The following is a 16498-nucleotide window of genomic DNA, read 5'->3' as shown; positions in this document are numbered from 1 at the left end:
AGATGCTAAGGGTCCTAGGGACATCTCAGTGGCTCAGTTGGTTAAGCACCTGCCTTCGGCTCAGGTCATGACCCCAGGGTCCTGGGATGGAGGCCCACATCAGGCTCCTTACTCAGTAGGGAGCCTGCTTTTCCCTCCACCTGCCGCTCCCCACTCCCCGTGCTAGTGCTCTTTCTCTCTCTGTGTCAAATAAATAGATAAAATCTTAAAAAAAAAAAAAAGATGCTGAGAGTTCTAACAGACAAAGTAGACAGTATGCAGTAATGGATAGGCAACATAAACAGAGAGATGAAGATTCTAAGAAGGAACAATAAAAGAAATGCTAGAGCTCAAAAACAATGTAACAAAAAAGAATGTCTTTGACTTTAATGGGCTTACTGACAGACAGCACACAGCAGAGGAAAGAACCTCTGAGCTTGAGGACTTCTCAATGGAAACTACCAAAACTAAAAAACTACGAGAATAAAAGACTGGGGAAAAAACAAAAGGAAAATATCCAAGAACGGTGGGATGACTACCAAAGGTGTAATGTAAGCATAACCAAAATTCCAGAAGGAGGAGAAAGAGGGGAAGAGAAGAAACATTTGAAACAATGATGACTGAGAAACTTCCCAAATTAATGTCTGACACCAAAGCACAGATCCAGGAAGCTCAGAGACCACCCAGCATGAAAAATGCCCCCACCCCAATACACCTAGATATACCGTTTTCAAACTACAGAAAATAAAAAACTAAGAAAAAAATCCTAACAGAAGCCAGAAACAAACAAACAAACCTCACTTGTAGAAGAGCAAAGGTATGAATTATACCTAATTTTCTTAAAAAACCAGGCAAGCAAGAAGAGAGCAAAGTGAAATATTTTAAATTTTGAAAGGAAAAAAACTCCATGAACCTAAAATTCTGTACCCTGTAAAATTATCCTTCGAAACTGAAGGAGAAATAAAGACTTCCTCAAACAGACAAAATTTGAGGCAATCTGTTTCCGGTAGACCTGCCATGCAAGGAATGTTAATTTAAAAAAAAATTATTTAAAGAGAAGAAAAATGACCAAATTCAGATCTATATAAAGGAAGGAAGAACACTGGAGAGGAAACGGTGAGGGCCAGATAAAAACATTCATTTTTCTTATTCTTAATGTAATATAACAATCTGTTTGAAGTAACAGCAAAAATGCATTTGATTACTTATATTTATATGTATGTATATATAAGTATACATACATACATACATAGCATAAATATATACATATATACATACATAAGCATACATACTTATGTACGAGTTAAGTGAATGCCAACAATGAGACAAGGGAAGGAAGGGAGAAAATCAGGATTATTTTGTTATAAGGTACTCATACTACATTTTAAGCAGGACAGTGTTATTTTTTTTTTCAAAGATTTTATTTATTTTTTGACAGGTCACGAGTGGGCATAGAAGCAGGCAAAGAGAGAGGGGGAAGCAGGCTCCCCACTGAGCCAAGTGCCTGAAGTGGGGCTCAATCCCAGGACCCTGGGATCATGGCCTGAGTGGAAGGCAGAGGCTTTAACCCCTGAGCCACTCAGGCGCCCTAGCAGGACAGTGTTATTTTAAAAATGTACTTGGATTAGTTGTAAACATATATTGCCAACTATACAGCAATCACTAAAAAAAGTAAAAAAGAAGTATAACTAATATACTGATAAAGGAGAAAAAAATGAATAATATAAAGTGCTCCAGTAAAATCACAAAAGGGAGGAAAAGAGTGCTGGACAAAAATAAAAACAAAGTTGGGAGGGGGGCGCCTGGATGGCTCAGTTGGTTAAGCATCTGCCTTCAGCCCAGGCCTTGTGGGATTGAGCCCCTCAGGGCTCAATCAGCACTTGACTCAGCAGGGAGTCTGCTGGAGATTCTCTCCCTCTCCTTCTGCCTCTCCCCCCACTCATGCTCTTTCTCTTTTTCTCTCTAAAATAAATAAATCTTAAAAGAAAAAAAAAACAAAGAATAAGGGCAACAATAGAAAACAATAGATAGATACGGTAGATATAAATTCAACTGTATCAATAAACACTTTGAACACCAATGGCCTAAATGCACCAATTATTTACAGACTGTCAGAGTGGGTCAAGAAACAAGAACCAATTATAAATTGATTTTAAATATAAAGACAAATCTAAAATAAAGTTAATGGGTAGAGAAAGATATACCATGATAATGCTAATTTTAAAAAGCAAGAGTAGCTGTATTAATATTAATAATATAATAATTTCACACAAAACAGACTTCAGACCAAGGAGAGTTATCAGGAATAAAAAAGGGCATTACATAATGATAAAGGGGTTTAACTCTCCAAGAAGCTATAACAATCCTTAATATGTGTGCCTCTAAACAACAGAGTTTCAAAGTGCAGGAGGCAAAAACTGATACCACTACAGAGTAACAGATGAATACACTATTATAGCTGAAGACTTCAACACCTCTCTATCAGAAATGGATAAATCTAGCAAGCAGAGATGAGTAAGGATTTAGTTTAATTCATGAGCACCATCAATCAACTGCACTAACGGACACCTGTAGACTGTCATCTAGCAACAGGATACACATTCTTTTTTATTTTTTTAAAGATTTTATTTATTTATTTGACAGAGATCACAAGTAGGTGGAGAGGCAGGCAGAGAGAGGAGGAAGCAGGCTCTCCGCTGAGCGGAGAGCCCCATGCGGGGCTCGATTCCAGGACCCTGGGATCACGACCCGAGCCGAAGGCAGAGGCTTTTACCCACTGAGCCACCCAGGCACCCCGATACACATACTTCTTAAGCTCAGACAAAAAGCTCACTAAGATAGAGCACCATTTTGAGCCATGAAACACACCTCAGTAAAATTTACAAGAATAAAGATCTTCCTCAACTTACAATGGGGTTACATCCTGATAAACCCATTGTAAGTGGAAAACACTGTAAATCAAAAATGGATTTAATACACCTAACGGAACAACAGAGCTCAGCCTCACCTACCTTAAATGTGCTCAAAACACACTAGCCTACGTTTGGCCAAAACCATCTAATACAAAGCCTATTTTATAATAAACTGTTAAACATAGCATGTAATTTATTGGATACTATCCTGAAAATAAAAACTAGAATGGTCGTATGAGTGCAGAATGGTTTGAAGTGTGTCTGTCGATTATGCTTGTGATTGTGTGGTTGACTAGGAGATACAGCTGTCACTGCTCAGCATCACAAGACTGCCTCACACCACATATTGATAGGCTGGGGAAAGGTCAAAATTGAAAATTTGACATGTGGTTTCTACTGGATGTGTATCATTTCACACCATCATAAAGTCAAAAATCGTAAGTCATACATGCCACTGTAAGTTGGACACCATCTGTAGAAATCATACAATGCCTACCTCGTGGGATTAAATCAGAAATCAGTAACAGAAAGTTGAAAAATCCCAAGATATGTGGAGATTAAACAAAACATTCCTAAGTAACATATGGGTCAAAGAAGTAATCTCAAGGGAAATTAAGGAATATTTTGAACTATAGGAAAATGAAAATGCAACTTAGAATTTGTAGGATGTGGTGAAAGTAGTGCATAGAGGGAAATTTACAGCATTAAATGCGTATATTAGAAAAGAAGAGAGATCCAAATTAAACATCCAAGCTTCTACCTTAGGAAACTAGAAAAAAAGAAGAGCAAATTAGATCCAAAGTAAGCGGAAGAAAATAAATAATGAGAATTAATGATTTTATTTATTTGTCAGAGAGAGCGAGTGAGTGAGCATAAGCAGGGGGAGCAGCAGGCAACGGGGGAGAAGCAGGCTCCCCACTGAGCAGAACTCCATCCCAGGACCCCAGGATCATGACCAGAGCTGAAAGCAGATGTGTAACCAACTGAGCCACCCAGGCATCCCAAAATAATGAGAATTAGCGTAGAAATCAATGAAATCAGAGATGGGAAATCAATAGAGAAAATCACTAAAACCAAAATCTGGTTCTCTAAAAAGATCAATATAGTCAATAATTGTCTAGCCTTGCTAACTAAGAGAAAAAAGAGAGGACATTAATTACCAATAAGTGAAAGAGGGATATCACTACAGACCTCAGGGACATTAAAAGGATAATACAGTGCAATACAATGAACAATTCTCTACCCACAAATTTAATAACCTAGATGAAATAGACCAATTCCTTCAAAGATACAATCTGCCAAAACTCACACAAGAAGAGGCAATCTTAATAGGCTTATAACTATTAAAGAAATTTAATACTAATTGAGTAACCTTTCAAAACAGAAAGCAGCAGGCCCAGATGGGTTCACTGGTGAATTCTCCAAACATTTAAGGAAAACTTATATCAATATTCTACAATCTCTTTCAGATGATGGAAGTAGAGTTAATAATTCCTAATTCACTCCATAAAGCCAGCATTACCCTAATACCAAAATGGACAAAAACATTACAAGGAAACTATACACCAATATCTCTTATGAATATAGTTGTAAAAATTCTCAACAAAATATTAGTGAATTAAATCCAACAATGTATAAAAAGAATTGTACACCACAGCCAAGTGAGATTTATCCCAGATAGGCAAAGCTGGTTAAATATTCAAAAATAAATTAATATAATCTATCATGTCAACAGACTAAAGAAGAAAAACCACATGATCATATTAATAGACACAGAAAAGGAATTTGACAAAATCTATTTGACAAAGTCGTGAAAAAAACTCTAAAGAAACTAAGAATAGAGGAGAGCTCCTCAACTTGCTTTAAAAAAATAAAAGGCTACAAAAACCTGCAGCCTGTATCATATTTCATGGCAAGAAACTCAGAGTTTTTCCACAAAGATCAGGAACAAGGCAAGGATATCCCTTCTTACCACTGCTTTCAACACTGTACTGGAATTCTTAGCTAATGAAATAAGACCAAAAAAAAAAAAAAAAGAAAGAAAGAAAAGATATACAGATTAGGAAGGAAGAAGTGAAACTGTCTTTGTTCAAAGATGACATGATTCTAAGTATAAAATCCAAAAGAATCAATTAAAAAAACCTAGAACTAAAAAGCAATTATAGTGGTGTTGTAGGATACACAAAATACACAAAAGCTGATCACTTTCCTATATCCTAGCAATAAACAAATGGAATTTGAAATTAGAAACACAACACTATTTACATTAACAACCCCCAAATGAAATACACATAATCTAACAAATATATATATATAATATCTATATAAGGAAAACTACAAAATCCTTTTTTAAAAAGACTTATTTATTTACTTGACAGACAGAGAGAGCACAAATAGGCAGAGTGGTAGGCAGAGGGAGAAGGAGAAGCAGGCTTCTGGCTAAGCAGGAAGCCTAATGTGGGCCCTGTTCTCAGGACCCTGGGATCATGACCTGAGCCAAAGGCAGATGCTTAATCTACTGAGCTACCCAGGTGCCCAAAAACTACAAAATCTTGATGAAATAAGCCAAAGAACTAAGTAAATGGAGAGATAGTCTAAGTTTATGGACAGGAAAAATTCAATATTGTCAGGATGTCAGTTCTTCCCAACTTAATTTATAGAGTTAATCAATCCCAATCAAAATCCCAACAAGTTATTTTGAAGATATCAAGAAAGTGATTATGCAGTTTAGACGGAGAGCCACAACACCTGGAATAGGCAACGCAATACTGAGGGAGAAGAACAAAGCTGGAGAACTGGTATTACCCAAAGTCAAATCATTATATCGTAGCTTACTATAAAGCTACGGTCATCAGGACAAGGACAGTGTGGCACTGGGAAAAGACTAGACATATAGGTCAAAGGAACAGAATAAAGAGACCCCATAAATAGATTCAACTGATCTTTGACAAAGAACAGAAGTAATTCACTGGAGCAAAGATAATCTTCAATGAATAGTACAGGAACTTGATAATCACATGCAAAAAACAAAAATGAAACAAACAGATCTTACACATTCTAACAAAAATTAACTCAAAATGGATCACAGACCTAGATATAAAACACAAACTATCAAACTTCTAGAAGATAATATAGGAGAAAATGTACACGACTTTGGTTTTGGTGATGACTTTCTACGTGCAACACCAGAGGCATAATCCACAAAAGAAAGAAATGATAACTTGAGGCACCTGGGTGGCCCAGTTGGTTAAGAGTCCCACTCTTGATTTCAACTCAGGTCATGATCAGGGTAGTGAGATCAAGCCCTTTGTCGAGTGACAGGAGCCGATGAGAATGCAAATTGATACAGCCACTTTGGAAGACACTTGGCAGATACAAAACTAAACATACTCCTACCATATGACCTAGTAATCACATTCCTTGGTACTTGTACAAATGAATCGAAATATTAGGCCCACACAAAAACCTGTACACAATGTTTACAGTAGCCTTATTCATAATTGCCAAAACTTGGAAGCAACGAAGATATCCTTCAGTAGGCTAAAGTGTCAATGAACTTGGTACATCCAGATCACAGAATATTATTCAGCTCTAAAAAGAAGTGAGTCATCAAGTCATGAGAAGACATGAAGGAACTCTTAAATACATATTACTAAATGTAAGAAGCCAATCTGAAAATATTGAACATTGTATGATTCCAACTATATGACATTCTGGAAAATGCAAGACTATGGAGACAGTAAAGGATCGGTGGTGCCAGGGGTAGGAGGGAAAGAAGGACAAACAGGTGGAGTAGCTCCTTGAGCACAAAGGAGGATTTTGCAGGCAGTGAAAATATTCCGTATGACATTATTAGAGTGGATGTGTGCCATTATACATTTGTTACAACTCAGAATGTACACCAAGAGTGAATACTGAGTAAGCTATGGATTCTGGGTGATAATGATGTGTTACTATAGTCTTATGTACCACTTTGGCAAGGAATGTGGGTAACTGGGGAGGCCGTGTATGTGTGCAGCCAGGGCTATATGGTAACTCTGGACTTCCTGCTAATTTTGCTGTGAATCTAAAGCTGCTCTTAAAAAAAAACAAAAAACAAAAAAACAAAAACGTTTTTTTAAAACAATGACTTTACGTAACATTTTTTAATAAAATAATAGAAGTTTTAATTTTTTCACAAGAAAGAAGATTACCCAAAACTTAATGTGTTTTCAGTTTAAAAGGGTCCCCTGTGCATCTGGCAAAACTACCCAGAGATGCATCACCATAATGGCTGGAGCGTGGGAGCCCAGAAAATTTCCAACAAATTTCCAGAGAGACAGTTAGAAAAGATCTGGATTCAAATGCTTTTGGACTTCTGAATGGCAATAAAGGCATTTGCATTTCTGAAAGAAAATTATTTCCTGTCTGAAATTCTGTGTTTACTAGGATGTGTTTCCCAAAAAAGAGGAAGACCTGGAATGCAAGGATCAGGAGGGTTGCACAGGGGAGAGATGAAGGAAAGTCCCAGGCAGGGGTAACAGGGGACCGCAGGATGACAGCCTTCACCAGCTCTCAGAGGGCGCTGTCCAGGGCAGCCAGAGCAGGTCCGCAGGCTCTAGGGCACACTGTCCCAGGAAGATAAGATTCTGAGAATAACTCATTTACCCAAATCTGCTGAGAAGAGATTTATAAAAGCAGACAGGAATTTAGGGTCAAATCACAGAGAAACAGAAGGAAAAAAAAAACAAAAACGAAGCAAATAGGAAAAACCTATTACTGACTCCAGAGGAAAAGAGATTTGAGGGGAAATAAAAGCAATCAATCATAGCTAACGACATATTCCAGCTTTGAATACACTGTTATTATTATGCAAATGGAGGACAAGGCTTCTGGTTGAGCTAAATTCTCATCTACTGTACTAGTAGGATGAGAAAAAGGGAAGGATGCAAATGGAAAAAGGATAGCAAGGAGGAAAGAGAATTAAATATTCATCATAAACTACAGGAAATGCCTACACATGAAAACCAAGAAATTTAGAAACAGGGAGGGGGTAAATACCAAAAGAAACAGTTTAAATCATGGTTCCTCTAGAGAATAACCTAATGGGGTGGCAGGAGGGAGGTGGGCTGTTTGTCAACAACTGAAGGCTCTGAGATTTTATCTAATTTGCATGGTAACAAGTTAACAAGTTCATGAATGCTGGCAGAAGACAGGAGAGTGTCTCCTGTCTCCAGGAGACACCTGGAGAACGGAGACGCAGAAGTTATTACGTACAAGGACAGTATTATTGTTTTATTTTTGTCCTCCAGTTCTCACAGTGTGGTACCAAGGAAGCCAGCCGACACCTGCGTACCCAGCGGGTTGCACTGCAGGAAAAGGAGCCTGAGCTTAGGGAAAATGAAGTTTTAACAATGGACAGTAAGTCTGCCTGCCTTTTGTTGGTAAGGAAGATGCTATGCTCCTGTGTCCAAGGCTGTTCCTTATACAAACATCTTTTAAAAGATACTGAGGAATGAAGAAGGGCACTTAGTGCCTCACTCACAAGTCATACAGAAATGCAACAGACCCACGGGGAACTCATACTCGAAACTGTCGTGGTTTTTTTTTTGTTTGTTTTGTTTTTTACAATCAACCTCCCTGAATTTTTCTTTTAAATGCACACACACACGTATAACCTTCATAAATATAAAAATCTACTGTTAGGTATTTTAAATTATTAAAACAACCCGCCTCATCCTTACTCCCACGGACTGGGGATCTTTTCTCTCCAAAGGCGAAACAACGTGGGAGAAAATTGGGAAAGGATGTTTCGTGGAACTTCGCGCAGAGAGGGCTCGTCCTGAGGCGGGGCTGTGTCAACCCCAACGATCAGACGTAGAGCAAGGCCGAGGCCGCCAACCCCGCCCTTCCCTGCCCAGGTTCCTCCCAGGCTGGTTCCCCCACCCCCATGAGCGCGGGTCCAGCACTGCGAGGCCGGGATCTGGCGCCCACGCCTCGGGCTGTAGGACAGTTACAAGCATCCACACGTGTCAAGGGCGTGGAGCTGCCCGTTCATAATTTGTATTGATCACAGTTATCCGAGGTGTGAATGGAGTCCCCTGAAAGTCAAGAAATACGAACAGAGAGGGAGGACGTAGCCAGGGGGGTCTTATCTCGGGGCCGAAGGCCAGAACAGGTGACCCGAGCCCCGCTCGGATGACGCGGCCCCGATGCCTTTGGTGGCAGGTTGGGACAAAGGGTGGGCTGCATCCTCAGCGTCAGCAGATCCCCACCCCCACCCCGCCCCGCCAGGTGCAGGTGGCTGGCCTCGCGCCCCCCTCGCCAGTGCGCGCAGGTGCTTGGAGCGCTGGAGGACCGGCGTGTGCAGCTGGCCCACGTCCTGCCTGGCGCTGGGTGCCATCAGTCCTGCCTTGGCCGCTTCCTCGCCCGGCCTGGGACCTTAGCTCACCAGCGGCGGGGGCGGGTGCTTCTCGGCTTGGCGAAATCGGCTGTAGGCTCTCACCCTCCCCCGGGCAACGCCACCGCCTGAGGCCGCGGAGGAGGGCCAAGCAGTGCGGATCCCGTTTATCAGCCCCATCTCCCATTACATAAGGCCGGGTGCCTATCTCCGCGGGCCATCGCTGAGACCGCCCAGCCAGCTTGCCTTCTCCCACGCGCGGGGGTGCACCTGCCCACCGCTCCCCGCATCGGTCTGGCTGGTCCTGGGGATTGGGGGACGTTGACTCATCTTGGTGCAGAGCTTTGGGACTTCTGCATCCCATGGCAGTTCCCTGCTCCTTCCCTCAACACGGAGACCCCATTCTACAGATGAGGAACCGGGTCCACAGAGGTGTCATACAGCCAAGTAACAGTGCTCCAGCCACTGGGCCGCCCGCCAGCGGCAGGGGCTGGCTTCTGGGTGTTAGGGCCTACAAGTGGGCTGGGAAGCTTGGGAATTGGCCAAAAGAGAGGGTGGGAGGAGAGAGTGGGCAAGGCTGGGAAGCTTGGGAGCAGGAGCAGAAGCACCACTTGCGAGCCCCCTGTGAGGAGGTTCAGCCTTACCAGGAGTAGGACAAAGGGAGCTGAGAGGGCAGAGAAGGGGCCTGGAGGGGGAGGCACTGGTTTAGGGGAGGAAGTGGATGAGGGAGACACCCTGACATCAGTACTCAATAGGCAAATGATGTGGTGTCTGTTGCAGGGGCTTCTGGAGGACTCTAGAGAAAGGAGGGAGAAGCAGGCAAATGGCTATCTGCAGTATCCCCGCAGAGGCGGGCTGTTCAGGGGAACCATGGAGTGGGGGCAGGCTGCCCTCCACAGCCTTCAGTCTGTATAAACCTGGGTCCCCCAGGGATGACAGCTTTGTCCCACAGACACTGGTGGGCAGAGTTGGTTTCCCCGGGTCTCAGTGGCACTGGGAACAGTTACACTTTCCAACCTGGTCTAAGGCTAGTCCTGCCTCCTACCAGCCTAGTTGGTTAAGGGCTTCCCATCAGGATGGGCCCACGCTGAAGGCCTGAGTTGGGGGCTCTGTGTTTAGGCTCCCCATGCTCAAAATTATCATCAAAGCAACTTTAAAACCTTTTTTTTTTTTTTTAAAGATTTTACTTGACAGAGATAGGCAGAGAGGCAGGCGGAGGGGGGGTGGCGGGGGGCGAAGCAGACTCTCCACTGAGCAGAGATCCCAATGTGGGACTCAATCCCAGGACCCTGAGATCATGACCTGAGCCAAAGGCACAGGCTTTAACCCACTGAGCCACCCATGCGCTCCAAAGCAACTTTAAAAAGAAAAGTTCCCGGGGCACCTGGCTGGCTCAGTCATTAAGTGTCTGCCTTTGGCTCAGGTCATGATCCCAGGGTCCTTGAATAGAGTCCCACAAGGGGCTCCCTGTTCAGCGGGGAGTCTGCTTTTCCCTCTCACCCTATTCGTGCCGTGCTCTCTCAAATAAACAAAATCTTGGGGGGGGGGAAAGAGGTCACAGAAGGATCCCTGACTCTGACTGGATCTTTCATTGGAGACCTGGGAATCTGAACCTCTTATAATCCTTCCCACAGTGGAGCCAACAGGGAATCGGATGGAAGAAAAAGAACGAGTTTTGTATCCAAATCAAGTATGAGAGACCAGTTCATTGAAAAACAAAACCCCCAAATTCATACATCTGGTAGACTGCAGTCATAGCCCTATCGACTGAACACTTCTGTTCCCAAACACTTCTGTAAACCAAAAGGGTCTGAGGACAGGAGCTGGGCAGATACGCAGGGGAGCTACCAAGCAAAACCGCCACAGTTCCGGTTGGCATGGCTGACACCAAGCTGCCCTGAGGGCCCTCTCACCCACCCTTGGAGTAAGTGCATCCATATCTTGGGAAGAGCTCTAGACCCCTCTCAATCATAAGTCCACAAGAAATCAAACTCTTTCCTTTGTGCGACGCTGGATTTTCCACAAAGTAAAATCAAGATGAGTAAAGATGTGGTTTCTAGATAGCACTTGACAAAGCGGAGACCAGGGTTGGAGGCGTCATCACTTTGGCCTATAAAAGCTGCTGCAAGAAGCCAAGGCCACAAGCCACTCAGCTTAGGCCAGCCTACAAGTCTGCTCCTTGCTCCTCCTGTGTTGGCTTTCAGCCCCATGGCGCTCTGGTTGACTGTAGTCATTGCTTTCACCTGCCTTAGTGGCCTTGCCTCCCCAGGTCCTGTGCATAACTTAACAACCACCAAGGAGCTCATTGAGGAACTGGCCAACATCACCCAGAATCAGGTGAGTACCCTCTGGCCAGGGCCCTAGCTCTGAGGGTGTTAGAGGTTACTGGTCATGGCTCAGGCCATGAAGGCTGGGCCCAGTGGTAAGAAGCCCCATGGACCAGGATGTGCCCAGCCATGAGGGACAAGAGCCAGGGGCGGGGGGCAGCAGTATGGATGGACCCATAAAGGGGTTTGATGGAGCCCCCACGGACCATCTGTTCCCCTGGCCTGGCACCACCTGCTATGGCCAGCTCCTACTCAACCATTCAAGAGGAAAGCAGAGAGGCACCAGCACTCTTCTAGGACTATTTAGCATTTCCAATCTGGTTTGAATGGAATAATGGGGCCACAAATCACAGCATTTTGGTTAAGCCCATTCTTGTAGAAGGATTCATTGGTAGTCAGCTCCTGTCCCTAGTGGCGACAGCTCATACTTTCTGCGCAATAACTGTGTGCCAAGCCTACTGCTGGGTGCTTTTCATCTCATTCCATCACTGCCAACCACCTCCAAAGGCAGGTGTGATGACCCTACTTGACTGACTAAATCTCGTTAAGGTTAAAACCAGATTCAGATCAGGCCTGGCTGATACCCAGCACCCATGCTCCAAACTGCAGTGTTCCCCAGCTCAGAAGACAGGGTCTTATATACTAGCCTCCACCCTTCCCCATCTGACTGAGCTGGCCACCCCGACGCCATCCTGACTCTTCCCTGGAGATGTCCTAACTGACCGGTCAGATGTTTTCTCTGCTGCGGCCCTGGCTACAGAAAGCTTCACACAAGGCTTGTCCCTTACTGGTTGTGTCCCTCAGATTTTTCTCTCTCAGCCCCAGGGCCCTGGGCAATGGTCTCACGGACTATGCAGAGCAGGAAGTGAAGCTCAGGAACACTGGGGGATCCCAAGCTTGGCTCTGTGCTATGGCAGGGATGCCTGTGGGGGCGGATCCCTGTGGAGACATGGCCTGAGCTTACTGCCTTTTTGCTCCCTCAGGCATCCCTCTGCAATGGCAGCATGGTGTGGAGCATCAACCGGACCGCCAGCATGGTAAGGACCCCCTGGACACTGTGGGGGACGGAGCTGAGGCTGTAGGTCCTGTGCTGGTGTTCTCTGAGCCACACTCACATGCCTTGGGGGTTCCTAGTGAGCTTCAAAAGCTGCTCACAGTTTGGAGCCCTCCCACCACCTCTAGCAGGGCTCTCCACCTCTTTCTTTTGTAGATTCAATGAAAGTGGGGGGGGGGGGCAGCCAGCAGGGCCTAACACCCCCGTGTTCTTCTCCCTGCAGTACTGTGCAGCTCTGGAATCTCTGATCAGTGTCTCCAACTGCAGCGCCATCCACAGGACCCAGAGGTTGCTGAAATCACTGTGTGCTCAGGATACCTCGCAAGGGGTAAGGCCCTTTGCCCTGTACCCCCAACCCTGCATCCATTCCTGCCAGCCCTGGGAGCTCTAGGGGAACCTGGGTGAGCATCAGAAGGCAAGCGTCCACTCTGGGGGTGGGTCCACTGTGGCTGCAGCAACACAGCCTTTGGCATTTCCAGGATCCGGGCTCGTGGGCTCCTGACTCCTACCTGAGCTTCAGTTTCCACATCCATGAAATGCGGGTAATAACAGTATCCACTTCATGGGGGCTTTTGTGAGGCTTAAAGAAGCCGGTTCTTGGAAAGCCCCTGGTGAGGGCTGGTCACCTTTACTCTGGCATCCCACTAACAGGCCGGTCTCTTTGTCCTGCAGCAGATCCCCAGTAAGCGCAGCCAGGACACCAAAATTGAAGTGATCCAGTTGGTGAAAAACCTGCTCACCTATGCACGGGGTGTTTTTCGCCATGGAAATTTCCCATGAAGCATGAAAACCTAGCATCCTTATTCACAGAGGCAGACCTGACCATTTAAGTTACAGATTCATTTTTTCTTTCAGATGTCACAGATTTCTTGTTGGGGTAGGGTGCAGGGAGGGAGGGAGACATGATTTCCTTAGCTTGGACCTCAGCCTGTGCCACCTGCCTCCGCCAAGCTGAGCCCAGCTGGTGGCTCTACACTCTGTGAACGACAAGGGGGAAACACTGCTTGGCAGGACTGCCCCCTCCTGAGACCAAACCTCTGCATTACAATGGGAGCCGCCTTGGCAGACATGCGTGGGAGGGGGCCTTGCTGTTCACAGGCACGGCTAAGGCAGACAGCAGCATCCCAGGCACATTTCTTCTTAGCCTTATTTATTATTGTGTGTTATTTAAACAAGTGTGTTCGTCTGTGCTGGGGACAGGGAGGGACTGTTGCCTCCAGAACCTGGAGCTGGGGGCCCAACGACGTGGGTGTTAGGAGTCCCTGGGAATAAGCACTGTATGTAAAATTCTGCTACCTCACTGGGGTCCTGGGGCCGACACAGGACGGGAGAGAGGGCCGGAGAAGCTGCTCTTGTCTGCCAGGCAGCAGCTGGCCCTCAGCCAAAGAGTAATTTATTGTTTTTCCTTGTATTTAAAATTAAGAAATAAAATATGTTATCAAAGAGTTAATAATATATAGAAGCGCAGCCTAGAAGGTTGCATTGGGTGTGTGTGGCCTGGGGGGAAAGGTCACTGAATGTGTTCTTTCACTGACTTTGTCAAACTGGAAACCAGAAATAAAGACAGTGACAAGACCTGATGATGGTTGTGTTTTACTTTGGCCTGTGGGGACCCTGAGATACTGAGGAGTTCTTTGGGAGGCAGGGGAGGTGGAGGAGGGGGCCTAAGAAGGAGTGTGGGAGGATTAAGGGAGAGGACCTGGGCTGAATGGAAGTAAGCAAGCCCAGCAGGAGGCCAGCTGGCCTGAAGGACATCCCCTCACATGCTACTCGCAGGGACAGGCACCTGGGGCCAGGACTTCTGGGTTCAAGGAGGACACATGAAACAGGTAGTGACTTCAGAAGTCATGATCAGAGCTTTCGATGGGTGGCCCGCCTATGTCTGGTACCACCCACACACCCTCTGGTATCTCCCTCACGACCTCTCTGATGCTTGGGGAAGAGGTGGCAGCATGCCCAAAGTTCAACATCTGGTAAGGAGCAAAGCCAGGATTAGAACCCAGAATTCACTCCAGCTCCAAAGCCCATACACTTAACCACTCTGCCTTCCTCTGTCCAAATGTCATCTAGCCTAAAGGCATGACTTTTTTTAAAGTAGGCTCCATGTCCAGACGGCGGGGCTTGAATTCACCACCTTGAGATCAAGATCTGAGATCAAGAGGTGGACATTCAACCAACTGAGACACCCAGGAGCCCCACGACTTTTATAACATTGGCATCAACCTGTTGGACACCTCCCATGATAGGAAGCTCATGAATTCCTTTCTAGGGACAGCCTAGTCAGTCCCTGGACACATCCCATCATGAATGTAGTGCACACTCATCACCTCTGTGAACGAAGAGGCAACAACTGACTTATGGTTCCTGTACTATGGAATGACGAGTGGAGACCGAAGGTCACAGGGCCGTGGTCAGACTGCCACCCCAACCAGGTCTTTTTGCTTCTCCCCTGGCCCAGGCCAGCACCACAAGTGCCAGAAGCAGCAGCCCTCAGCAAGCCACAGCTAATAAGGCTCTTGCCTATCAGGAGGGTTTTCAGAGAATCCCTTTGAGGCGCCCAGAAGGATGCGATGCCTCTGCAGCAGGTTGTGGGTCATCAGAGACCTGTGTCAGACACAGAGTGTCAGGTAGTTACCTTCCCTGGGAAGCCCCAAGCTCTGTGGGAACATCCACAGCAATCCTCAGAAGCTAGCAGAGGCAGCCACCCAGAGACCTGTGAGAGGAGAGACGCTATGGCAGGACCTGTCCAGGGCAGGGGACCATGGCAGGCAGCTCCGGGAGCCACTCAGAGACAGCAGACCCCTTGCACCCAGGCAGAAGCTAGGGGAGACCTCGAGAGGGGGCACACGAACTGAGTGTCCCATGGGCTGTCGAGGGCAGGCGCTGGACCATCTCTGTGATCCCAGGAGGTCTCAGAACCTGTTCAGTCCAACTACATTTGTGGCAGTCTGCCTATGGCCCACAGTCTTCCAGCCCTCAGGGCTAACAATGACCAAGACACCATACACACTCAAGGGTTAGCACCAGAAAGAAGTCTCTGAACAATGGCTGATTCTAAAAGGGATGCTTTACTAGGTAGGCAGGAAAGTCAGGTAGTAGGCAAGCCTACACAGTAGGCAAGTTTTCTGCAACCACTCTCCATCCAGAATTTCAAGACTTTTAAGGCCAGAGGATATTTAGGGAAGATTAATGTTATTTTTTTTAAAGATTTTATTTATTTATTTGACAGACGGAGATCACAAGTAGGCAGAGAGGAAGGCAGAGAGAGACGGAGAAGCAGGTTCCCTGCTGAGCAGAGAGCCTGATGCGGGACTCGATTCCAGGACCCTGGGATCATGACTTGAGCTGAAGGCAGAGGCTTTAACCCACTAAGCCACCCAGGTGCCCGAGATTAATATTATTTTTATACAAAACTTAGCCATCCATTCTCTGGTAACATCAACTTTCACATCCTCTGCCCAACCAGAGCATTGGCCTGTCTGTCCGAAGGAAGATGAACGTCTCTGGGTGAAATTCCTTGTGAATCTCTCAAGAATAAAGACTGGAACTGAGATTGGCATGGGCAGGGTCTCTTAGGATTTCCTAAGAATGTATCCCAGTGGTAGGCAGGAGGGTGTATGGCACTAACTGGGCCGCAGAGGCCACACCACTAGGGGTCCACAGTGCACCACAACCCCAGCTACCCATAGGTCCCCGCCTGCAGCTCTGAGACTGTCCCCAAGACAAGGAACCTGTGTTCACAGAGGTGTGCAGTCAGCTAGCAGGGGCTCGGGCCCTTCCAGGAACAGTGGACCTCACAGAGCCACAGAACCATGCCAGTGTGGGTGGTAGAGAGGAGGGCCTGGCC

The 16498-nt window shown here is 45.8% G+C and overlaps 1 protein-coding gene across 1 annotated transcript; it reads left to right on the top strand.

The window, feature by feature from the left end:
• Nucleotides 1-11478: 11478 nt before the first annotated feature.
• IL13 (interleukin 13) lies at nucleotides 11479-13431 on the top strand (the record flags this gene model as incomplete). The annotated part of the gene is made up of 4 exons (XM_080804361.1): nucleotides 11479-11607; nucleotides 12581-12634; nucleotides 12875-12979; nucleotides 13303-13431. 4 exons carry the CDS (start codon nucleotides 11479-11481, stop codon nucleotides 13429-13431), a joined length of 417 nt encoding a protein of 138 aa, XP_080660487.1.
• Nucleotides 13432-16498: the final 3067 nt, after the last annotated feature.

This window comes from Martes martes (assembly GCF_963455335.1).
Source record: "Martes martes genome assembly, chromosome: 5".
Taxonomy (NCBI): Eukaryota; Metazoa; Chordata; class Mammalia; order Carnivora; family Mustelidae; genus Martes; species Martes martes.
The sequence above is the reverse complement of the archived record's forward strand: the minus strand, read 5'-3'. Positions and strand labels throughout refer to the sequence as shown.